General features: G+C 50.2%; 1 protein-coding gene across 12 annotated transcripts in view; it reads right to left on the bottom strand.

The window, feature by feature from the left end:
- Positions 1–12342, bottom strand: part of LOC123757946 (ras-specific guanine nucleotide-releasing factor RalGPS1) — a 144029-nt gene that overhangs the window by 97902 nt on the left and 33785 nt on the right. For 5 of the 12 annotated variants that reach the window (XM_069338758.1, XM_045741927.2, XM_069338760.1 and 2 more), the window contains one exon: positions 9223–9267. Coding sequence is in view for 6 of the 12 variants with exons in the window: in XM_069338757.1 (XP_069194858.1) it covers positions 8824–8981 (158 nt within the window). In the remaining 6 variants the exon portion in view is untranslated. Of the gene's footprint in view, positions 1–8823; positions 9268–12342 lie in introns of those variants that run through there. The other 7 variants (XR_011231017.1, XM_069338759.1, XM_069338756.1 and 4 more) reach the window with 4 other exon arrangements.

Genomic DNA, 12342 nt, shown 5'->3' with positions numbered 1-12342 from the left:
GTGCGCTCACTGTCATGAAGCCTAATCCTCAGAAAGTAGTCTCCGCACTAATTCTTAATTAACTAAGTATTTCTTTTCTCAAAATTATAAATTAAATACCGACGTGTAGTTCGCTAAACACTTGAAATGAATATACTACTCGCGAGACACTTAGACACTTGGTTGAGCGCAAACAATTACTGAGCGCTGTCACACTGAGCGCTGTCACACTGGGCGCTGAGTAAAACCGCTAGAAAATTCAGAGTCCCAACGCTTAATTCGCTTAAATGACCAAAATTCGACTTTTGGTCTCTCAAAGTTCGCACTCGGATCACTTTAATCGCACACTTGAATTAACACTGACGTCGACCCGATGATCGTATGGCCAGGCACAAAACTAGAATTTATTCCGAAATTGAGATTTTCCAAGCGACTTTGAAAAATGTCATCACAAAAATTTTCCACGATTTCACTGATTTCAGTTCTTTCACTGACTTCACTTTATACACCGCACTTCACTTGAACACAGTAAACCACTCACCTTTTAGTAATTCCCTCAAAGAATTAATACTGGACAATACGAAAACAAAATCCAGACTTAAACATGTAAAACAAATTCTTAGAAAAAATAATAACACTTATATACGAGAATTACGTAAACAAGGGGAAACACTTAACTAACGAAGGGATACTTAACCTGAAAGGGAACTTAATATACAGGGAACTTAATTTAGTACTTAAGGAAATCTCGATTTAACCTATAACCGTCCCGTCCCGGCCCGCCCTGTCGCTTCTCCAAGCCTAGGTAACCACATCCACCTAGATCCCGACAGTACCAAAAAATCCTGTCCTTCGCGGTCAACGGTTAGACTAGAATGCGGAACAACCGACGGATCTAACTGTCCGACACCACCGTTATTCCGTTGCTAGAGAATCTACTACGCCATCCCTCAGTGAACTCTTGGTACCTTCATGGCTGTACCGTAAAAATCTAGCGATTGGGTCGCCTACCACGCCCTCGGGGATAATAATTAGCGTCCTAATACTTCCCCGCCCCGACAATTCGACACCTAGAATTGTTGCTGCGAAAACCACCACGCAGCACCCTTGTCTGTAGTTGCAGAGGGTCGAGAAAAATAATACCCTGTCCAACTACCCAAGGCGGCCTCCACGCTAAACTGTCTGATTAGCGCATACGCTTACTGTATATAATTAAACTTCCCAGCCCGCACGACCCTAGAATCGCCTACTCTATGCGAATCGCACCACATAGGATTACCGTCGACTCTATCTCATGGGCCCCGGCTGCACCCTCACCACATAACATAACCGAACGGACAGGCGCGTGAGGCTTCAATAATCGTCAAGAAATTATTGAAACACCGCTGCTACCATTGTAACGACCACTTCCCTCTGTAATAACCGCGGCCTCTATTGTAATAACCCGATGTTCCCCAGTATTAATCCTGTTATCTTGTGATCTCTCATAATCGTACTATACGCTCTCTATTGTAATTCTCCGTCTTTCTTCACTCAATACCCCAGCTTAACACTGTTACAGTCCAGCATGACCCCTCACTGGACTGCCACGTATGTAAGAGGAATATTAAATGAGGAAGATACACCAAGGACAAGGGTTATTAGTAAAAAAAAACAATAACATAACACATTTACACTGCCACCACCTTCCTGACCAACCATACCTGAATGTGTCAATCACCGATCCCCCAGGAAGGCAAGGAATCAGTAACCATGGGACTCCGGGTAATATGAATTTCAGAAATAAATTTTGGAAAATTAGTTTGTGTAATTTACGTTACTTATTTGAATCCAAGGGCAACTTTAGTATCGATTAATAGTATGAGAACATGGGGGCTTCCAATACAACACCTAAAAATGACAAAGTAGCAAAATATATCAAAGGGGAGTTAAGTGAATACCACTGGACAAGCTATACAATTTATTTTATGAAACATGTAAATTAAGACAATTTGAACACATCACCTATTCTATTTCCCTAGAGGCACAATGGATATTTACCGAGGACACAAACTCAGCGTGCTACTTTACCTTAAATACCCGCACCACGGCCAAGATGTTGATGGCTGCCCTCAGCCCCGAGGATACGGGCTTGCGGCCCTGTTCCTGATACACTCCCAAGACACACTGATGAAATTTAGTTTTTCCAACTTATTGCTGGGAGGGATTGCTCCTCCCACCATCTAATACAGCCCCAGGGCTCCACCCATTATTTTGGCACTGGCCAACCATTTAACACGTAGGCCTGAGGTCTGGCTCTCTAGGGCCAATAAGGACTTGGCCCTTATCTCAGGCCAATCACCTTCACTGATCTGTCGTGGAAGCTACATGAATTTCTGAAGATTGAGTCAGCTCTCCCCAGCTAGAGAAGGGGGACAAGGCGCGTCTATGGAGCCCAGACACCTGCGAGCAATGTTTACAAAACTGATAATTTATGTTCAAGCCTGTCTCCTCTAAGATAGGAGTAGGGACATTTGACTCTGCCTGGTATGGGGAAGGCCGCTGCTGAGAGGGACAGAGAGGGATGAGAGGGGGTGGAGAGGGAAATATCTGAGTGGGGAATTGAGTGGGAGAAGCCAAGGTATCCACGACCACCCTACCCTCAGGTCAACCTCTTGACCCTGACAAATGGGCGACAGGGGGGGGGGAAGAGGAGGAGACGAATGACGGCCAAGGGGAGGGGAGAAGGAAGGAGGGGAGAGGGAGAAGGAAAGGAGGGGAGAAGGGGAGGGAAAAGAGGGGAGAATTGAGAACCAATGATCTGAGCCCCAGATCATTACAGCCTTTAGGTAAGACACCCCCCCCCACACACTACCCGTGGACACTGCCTTTAGGTAAGACACCCCCCCCCCCCCCACACACTACCCGTGGACACTGCCTTTAGGTAAGACACCCCCCCTCCCACACACTACCCGTGGACACTGCCTTTAGGTAAGACACCCCCCCCCCCACACACTACCCGTGGACACTGCCTTTAGGTAAGACACCCCCCCCCACACACTACCCGTGGACACTGCCTTTAGGTAAGACACCCCCCCCCCCACACACTACCCGTGGACACTGCCTTTAGGTAAGACACCCCCCCCCACACACACTACCCGTGGACACTGCCTTTAGGTAAGACACCCCCCCCCCCCACACACACTACCCGTGGACACTGCCTTTAGGTAAGACACCCCCCCCCCCCCACACACTACCCGTGGACACTGCCTTTAGGTAAGACACCCCCCCCCTATAACCTGCACCACGGTGATAGGGAAGGAGAGGGGGGGGTGACCTACTAGCTGCACGGGGGGCGGGGAGTGACGACCCCCACACCAAGGTGCACAATCACTACTCTTCCATATCACTGCAGGGACAGTGTGTGACGCAGGCCGGGGGAGGGAAGGGTGACGGGAGGGAGACTGCTCCACCACATGTGAAGGAGGGGAGGGAGGGAGGGACCACAACACACGCACGCGCGTGCACGCGCACACACCACTTTATCTTTATTTTACGGTAAGAAAACTTTGTAAATAAGGCCAGTGGGCTCAAACCAGCGTCGTGGGTGGCCACAGACGGACCCTTGGACCCCGATATGCTAAAAGTTACACAACCTCCACACAACATCTGACCGTGGACATCTTCAAGAGAAAACTGGACGGTTTTCTAAGAGAAGTTCCGGATCAGCCGGGCTGTGGTGGGTACGTGGCCCGGCGGGCCGCTTCAAGCAACAGCCTGGTGGACCAAACTCTCACAAGTCAAGCCTGGCCTCAAGCCGGGCTTGGGGAGTAGAAGAACTCCCAGAACCCCATCAACCAGGTATCAACGTTCACGCGCGCAAACAAAAAAAAAATGCAGACCATTAAGCGTACGCGCGGTGGTCGTACGCGCGCGTGCATGTGTTTATTTTTCGGTTTATATGGAAATGTTGTTGAGTGAGACGCAGGGAACACCACAACCTTACCGTCACACTGTGGCACTGGTCCCACGCCTCCACACACTCCCTCCCCACCCTTCCATATTTCCCTAACTACACCCCACCACCCACGCCACCCCCCCCCTCTCGCCACCACCCCCCACCACACATGCGCAGACCCAATAATAATGGGGGTTGTGTTTGTGGCAAGAAGCGACCTTGAGTCACAGGGACCCAGCCTTGACGCCATGGGTCTCAGGTTCCCGCACTCTCGCGCACTCTCGCGCACTCCTGCACCCCCGCGCACTCCTGCACCCCCGCGCACTCCTGCACCCCCGCGCACTCCTGCACCCCCGCGCACTCCTGCACCCCCGCGCACTCCTGCACCCCCGCGCACTCCTGCACCCCCGCGCACTCCTGCACCCCCGCGCACTCCTGCACCCCCGCACTCTCGCGCACTCCTGCACCCCCGCACTCAAGCAAGGTGACCCGAGGTGGTTTTTCTCCTATGCAAAATCAAGATCAAAAACCACATCTAGTATCGGGCCCCTGCTAAAGGTAGACGGAACTTTCACAGATGACAACAAAGAAATGAGCGAGTTACTGAGGACGCAGTACGACTCTGCTTTCAGCGAGCCACTAAACACACTAAAGATTGATAACCCAAATGAATTTTTCATGGATATGATACCAACATCAAATCATATATCAGACGTCACCCTATCCCCATGCTTTTTGAAGAAGCCATAAACAGTATGCCTATGCACTCTGCACCAGGCCCTGATTCTTGGAACTCCATATTCATCAAGAACTGTTAAAAAAAACACTATCACAGGCCCTTCACATTCTTTGGAGACAAAGCCTAGATACTGGCGTTATCCCTGACATACTAAAAACAGCAGAGATAGCACCACTCCATAAAGGAGGTAATAAGGCAGTAAAAAAATTACAGGCCGATAACACTAACATCACACACCATAAAAATCTTCGAGAGTGCGCTAAGAAACATCACAAAATACATGGAATAACAGCATCTCCATAACCCCGGACAACATGGTTTCAGAACAGGGCGCTCTTGCCTGTCGCAGTTGCTGGACCACTATGCCATGGCACTAGATGCCACAGAAGACAAACAAAACGCTGATGTAATTTACACAGATTTCGCAAAAGCCTTCGATAAATGTGACCATGGTGTTATTGTACACAAAATGTGTTCAAAAGGAATTACCGGAAAAATAGGCAGATGGATCTACAATTTCCTGACTAACAGAACCCAATGTGCAATAGTCAACAAAATAAAATCCGGACCATCAACCGTGAAGAGCTCAGTCCCCCAGGGTACTGTGCGTGCTCCAGTACTTTTTCTCATCCTCATATCGGACATAGACAAGGACACAATCTATAGTACTGTATCATCCTTTGCAGATGACACTAGGATTTTCATGAGAATGGACAACATAGAGGACACGGCAAACCTCCAATCAGACGTAAATTAGGCCTTTCTATGGGCTATAGAAAATAATATGGTGTTTAACGAAGATAAGTTCCAGCTCATGCGCTACGGAAAAAAATAAGATATAAACACGGAAACTACGTACAAAACGCAGTCAAATCATACCATAGAACGATAAGGATTTGGGTGTACTCATGTCGGAAGACCTTACCTTTAAAGAACACAATAAAGTAGCCGTCACATCTGCAAGAAAAATGGCAGGTTGGATAACAAGAACCTTTCACACTAGAGATGCTATACCGATGATGATACTTTTCAAGACGCTTGTGCTCTCTAGAGTGGAGTACTGCTGCACAATGACAGCCCCTTTCAAAGCTGGAGAAATTGCTGACCTGTAGAGCGTGCAGAGACCCTTTACTGCTAGAATCCACTCAGTAAAACATCTAAACTACTGGGACCGACTAAAGAGCCTAAATCTGTATTTTCTTGAGCGCAGGCGGGAGAGATACATAATAATTTATACGTGGAAAATAGTAGAGGGGCTGGTCCCAAACCTGCACACAGAAATAACAGCACATGAGCAGAGAAGGCATGGCAGGATGTGCAGAATACCCCCGTTGAAGAGCAGAGGTGCAACAGGTACTCTGAGAGAGAACTATCAACATCAGAGGCCCAGGACTGTTCAACAAGCTTCCACTACACATAAGGGGCATAACTGGGGACTGTGTGAGTGTGTCACGGTGCATGAAGTTGAGCGAGTGAGTAAGGAGTACAAGTTAAGGTGAGTCAGGGAGTGGGTGACACTCGGGAAGTGAGTGAGGATGAGTCACGTGGCCTTCCTCCCGCGAGTCACACCACACTCATGTAAACAAAAACATTTAAGACCGCGTGAGTGTGTGTGCACACGCGCGCGGTGTGTGTGCTCAGTGTGTGCGCGTGTGCTGAGCGTGAGAGCCAAGGCTGTGTGTGTGTGGGGGGGGGGGGGTGATCAGGTTACCTTGAGGTGTTTTCGGGGCTTAGCGACCCCGCGGCCCGGTCGTTGATCTCTTGAACACTGCGAGTACTGCGGCCAGTACTCACCTAACTGTGCTTGCGGGGGTTGAGCTCTGGCTCTTTGGTCCCGCCCCTCAACTGTCAATCAACTGCTGTACAGATGCCTGAGCCTACTGGGAATGAGTATGAGTATGGGAATGAGTCTACTGGGAACACAAGCGCGTGCGGTCTTAAATGTTTTTGTTTACATGAATGTGGTGTGACTCCCGGGAGGAAGGCCACGTGACTCATCCTCACTCACTTCCCGAATGTCACCCACTCCCTGACTCACCCTAACTTGTACTCCTCACTCACTCACTCAACTTCATCCACCTTGACACACTCACACTCTCCTCCCTCGTGTTATGAGTACGCCATGGGTGAGGGTGACCCACGGTCTCTACCCCACCTTACTCACACTTCCATCTGAGTGAGTCCCGCTTAGTGACTCACCCCCACACTTCCTCACTACAACAACAACAACATGTATGACACTCATGGTCAAAACTCCTACCCATAAACCAAGGCTAAATGCTCAATATTCCAGCCTCCTCCAGCCCCCACCATTTGTGAATGAGACAAACACACTAATCTGTCCACCGACTATGTTCATTCCATCCAGCGGCTGACCCCCTCTCTTAAGAAAGTGGGCCCAGACAATAGTCTGTTGGACCAAACTCCCAAGGCAAGGCTGGTCCCAGGCCGGGTTTGGTAATGCAGTCATCAATGTTAACACAGTGTGTATTAAAAAGACAGTTTCTCAAATATAAACTAATATTATTAAATATTTGCATATTTAGTCGTAGGTTAGATGTTTAGGTTCTGTTGACAAATGTGTGTATTTGTAGTACGTAGGGGAAGGGGGGGGGAGGGGGAGAAAGCTTTATGAAGCAGGGATTCGATCTGACGTCGTCAGTGAGGCAGTGTTGAGGAAGTGTTCGGACGTCGTCAGTGAGGCAGTGTTGAGGAAGTGTTCGGACGTCGTCAGTGAGGCAGTGTTGAGGAAGTGTTCGGACGTCGTCAGTGAGGCAGTGTTGAGGAAGTGTTCGGACGTCGTCAGTGAGGCAGTGTTGAGGAAGTGTTCGGACGTCGTCAGTGAGGCAGTGTTGAGGAAGTGTTCGGACGTCGTCAGTGAGGCAGTGTTGAGGAAGTGTTCGGACGTCGTCAGTGAGGCAGTGTTCAGGAAGTGTTCGGACGTCGTCAGTGAGGCAGTGTTGAGGAAGTGTTCGGACGTCGTCAGTGAGGCAGTGTTGAGGAAGTGTTCGGACGTCGTCAGTGAGGCAGTGTTGAGGAAGTGTTCGGACGTCGTCAGTGAGGCAGTGTTGAGGAAGTGTTCGGACGTCGTCAGTGAGGCAGTGTTGAGGAAGTGTTCGGACGTCGTCAGTGAGGCAGTGTTGAGGAAGTGTTCGGACGTCGTCAGTGAGGCAGTGTTGAGGAAGTGTTCGGACGTCGTCAGTGAGGCAGTGTTGAGGAAGTGTTCGGACGTCGTCAGTGAGGCAGTGTTGAGGAAGTGTTCGGACGTCGTCAGTGAGGCAGTGTTGAGGAAGTGTTCGGACGTCGTCAGTGAGGCAGTGTTGAGGAAGTGTTCGGACGTCGTCAGTGAGGCAGTGTTGAGGAAGTGTTCGGACGTCGTCAGTGAGGCAGTGTTCAGGAAGTGTTCGGACGTCGTCAGTGAGGCAGTGTTGAGGAAGTGTTCGGACGTCGTCAGTGAGGCAGTGTTCAGGAAGTGTTCGGACGTCGTCAGTGAGGCAGTGTTGAGGAAGTGTTCGGACGTCGTCAGTGAGGCAGTGTTGAGGAAGTGTTCGGACGTCGTCAGTGAGGCAGTGTTGAGGAAGTGTTCGGACGTCGTCAGTGAGGCAGTGTTCAGGAAGTGTTCGGACGTCGTCAGTGAGGCAGTGTTCAGGAAGTGTTCGGACGTCGTCAGTGAGGCAGTGTTCAGGAAGTGTTCGGACGTCGTCACGTGCGCGTCGTGTGTTAAGCATTTATCACTCATAAACCCGGCGGTGTGACGGCTGCAGGGAACCGAATACTGACCTCTGGTGATAAGGACAGGCTGTACGACTCGTAGGAGATGCCGTTCAAAATTGTTAAACTCTCTTCGAACTCGAGTTCGAATCGTTCCTCTTTAAATCGTTCACCAGCGCACTACAAATACCAACAATTGCCAACAAAACCTAAACACCTAACCTAACCTACACCTAAATGTGCACCATATACTAATATATAATAATAATAGTTTATATGTGAGAAAATTCCCATTATGAATGAACAGCATTCCATTCACCCGGACTGTATGGGCCACGAACCGAATGAACAACATCGTCATAGTGATGAACACGTCTTTGGGGTCGGCCGCTGGATGGAAAGAACTTCGGAGTCGCTAGGGGACCCCCACCAGCGTCTCCTCTGGCTTCATCCTTACCTACACTGAAGCCAGCCACTCAGGCCACCGTAGTTGTTAGTGTGGTGTTGGGGTGCACACCTCAGGTGCCAGGCCGGAGCCCTCTTGACTAGCTCCCCTGCACCCCCGTGCACCTGTACCCCCGTGCACCTGCAACCCTGTGCACCTGTACCGTTCATTTTGTGGTGTTGGCTCCGTCCACTCCTGCCACTCTATCCTGTCTTCCCACCCGTCTCCAGTGACTCCTTATACAACACACCGTCAACCTTGCTGCTCCTGCTGCTCCACCCAGCACGGGAGCAGTCTGCTGCTACAGCTGCAGTAGTGGTATTGAACTAGGCTGGAGGGTGTGGACGGGTCGGGCCAGCGTGAGTGTGGACGGGTCCGGGACAGTAGAGGACCAGAGAGGGACACACTTACCCTGCATGGCTCACTGCGCGCCTTCAGCTAGTAGTGTCGCACATCCTGTCAAGGGGAGAGTGAACATCAGTCTCAACACACAACATAACCCTCACTACAACACTATGCAACAAAATAAACAAACGAACATAGCAAAGTAAATAAAGCAAACACATAAAATATACACCAAAAACAATAATACACAAAATCACAATAAAGATGTGGTTTAAAATACAATATTTGCAATACACAATACAAAAAAAACTCCAATCACTAATTGCACTAAATCACATACAATATCGATGCAGTTAATAATAATACAAATTGTATTAACAATACAATACTAATGTTGGTGAGGTGAGAGCGTCCTCCAGCCTCCACACCTGGGACACACCTACACCTGCACCACAGGTAAGACACCAGGGACACCCCCACACTTGGACCACAGGTAACACCCGGGACACCCCCACACCTGGACCACAGGTAACACCCGGGACACCCCCACACCTGGACCACAGGTAACACCCGGGACACCCCCACACCTCGACCACAGGTAACATCCGGGACACCCCCACACCTGGACCACAGGTAACACCCGGGACACCACCACACCTGGACCACAGGTAACACCCGGGACACCCCCACACCTGGACCACAGGTAACACCCGGGACACCCCCACACCTGGACCACAGGTAACACACCCGGGACACCCCCACACCTGGACCACAGGTAACACCCGGGACACCCCTACACCTGCACCACAGGTAACACCCGGGACACCCCCACACCTGGACCACAGGTAACACCCGGGACACCCCCACACCTGCACCACAGGTAACACCCGGGACACACCTACACCTGGACCACAGGTAACACCCGGGACACCCCCACACCTGGACCACAGGTAACACCCGGGACACCCCCACACCTGGACCACAGGTAACACCCGGGACACCCCCACACCTGGACCACAGGTAAGACACCAGGGACACCCCCACACCTGGACCACAGGTAACACACCCGGGACACCCCCACACCTGGACCACAGGTAACACCCGGGACACCCCTACACCTGCACCACAGGTAACACCCGGGACACACCCACACCTGGACCACAGGTAACACCCGGGACACCCCCACACCTGCACCACAGGTAACACCCGGGACACCCCCACACCTGGACCACAGGTAACACACCCGGGACACCCCCACACCTGGACCACAGGTAACACCCGGGACACACCTACACCTGGACCACAGGTAACACCCGGGACACCCCCACACCTGCACCACAGGTAACACCCGGGACACCCCCACACCTGGACCACAGGTAACACCCGGGACACCCCCACACCTGGACCACAGGTAACACCCGGGACACCCCCACACCTGGACCACAGGTAACACCCGGGACACACCTACACCTGGACCACAGGTAACACCCGGGACACCCCCACACCTGGACCACAGGTAACACCCGGGACACCCCCCACACCTGGACCACAGGTAACACCAAAGAGAAACACTCAACTAACACAAACAACAACATTGGTATCCGCCAACAATATTTAAAGTCAGGAAACACACACAACAAAGTCTCATTTATAATTGTCGTCCACGCCCAGACACATGCTGGCAGGCGTCACCGTAACAAAGACCAACTATGACACGGAAATATACATTACATATACATAATATACATTAAGGGCGAAGAGGGAGAACGGCCTATTGACATAGCTCGGGTGCAGGGGGGAGTTGTGTAAAACCCTGGTTTGTGCCTTGGAGAGGCTACGGGATCCAGTAAGTTCAGTAGAACTTCGGTTTCAACTCTTTTAACCCTGTCGTTAACCCTGTGTTAACCCTGTGAAGCACCTCAAGGTAGGTCGTAGCTCAGTCGATTAAGGCAGTGTCTGGGATGCTTCCGGACGCAGGTTCGAATCCTCGTCACGGCCCCTTGTGGATTTGTTTATACATTACATAATGTTTATTGTGACAAAATGCAGGTTACAGTGGGGTGGGGGGGGGGGTGGAGGTCGGCCTAAACATTAACACACTCAAACAAAACACTAAACATTATATGACGCAAGAACTTGTACTCAAAATTGTAAATTACAATGTGAAACATTGGGTACTGATCGTGTGTACAAATAAGTAGGTGCAAATACCAGTACTTTAAAGACCAGCAATCATAGAGGGAACCACATACAATAGTCAACTCCCACTTCAGAAAGAAAACACAATACTTATGATTTGGAAGCAATCATTCCGGAACACCTTATAGGCACTTGATGTGGACGGTCTCGTTTGATGCAGGTCGGCGTTCAATCCCCGACCGTTCAAGTGGTTAGGCACCATACCTTACCCTCCCCCCCGTTCCATCCCAAATCATTATCGGTTCCAAGTACTATGCAATTGTAATGGCTTAGTGCTTTCTCCAGATAATTACTGTTAGACCTTGTTGTTATAGAACACTTTGTTAGACCTTGCTGTTATACAACACTTTGTTAGACCTTGCTGTTATACAACACTTTGTTAGACCTTGCTGTTATACAACACTTTGTTAGACCTTGCTGTTATACAACACTTTGTTAGACCTTGCTGTTATACAACACTTTGTTAGACCTTGCTGTTATACAACACTTTGTTAGACCTTGCTGTTATACAACACTTTGTTAGACCTTGCTGTTATACAACACTTTGTTAGACCTTGCTGTTATACAACACTTTGTTAGACCTTGCTGTTATACAACACTTTGTTAGACCTTGCTGTTATACAACACTTTCACAACTTTGACAGTGTGAACGCAGTCAATCAAGCAGCGTAATGAGTGGCAGGTGGGAAGCTTGGTCAACCTGTTAGCGGTGGGAGCCGCTGGCTGAGCGGACACAACACTGGACGCGTGATCCTGTGGTCCCGGGTTCGATCCCGGACGCCGGAGAGAAACAATGGGCAGAGTTTCTTTCACCCTGATGCCCCTGTTACCTAGCAGTAAATAGGTACCTGGGAGTTAGTCAGTTGTCACGGGCTGCTTCCTGGGGGTGGAGGCCTGGTCGAGGACCGGGCCGCAGGGACACTAAGCCCCGAAATTATCTCAAGATAACCTCAAGATATCCTGTACGGTCTCTAGCACCGCCCGGCG

The sequence above is a fragment of the Procambarus clarkii genome, chromosome 40 (genome assembly GCF_040958095.1).
Source record: "Procambarus clarkii isolate CNS0578487 chromosome 40, FALCON_Pclarkii_2.0, whole genome shotgun sequence".
In the NCBI taxonomy this organism is placed as follows: domain Eukaryota; kingdom Metazoa; phylum Arthropoda; class Malacostraca; order Decapoda; family Cambaridae; genus Procambarus; species Procambarus clarkii.
This window is presented reverse-complemented; position numbering and strand designations above follow the sequence as displayed.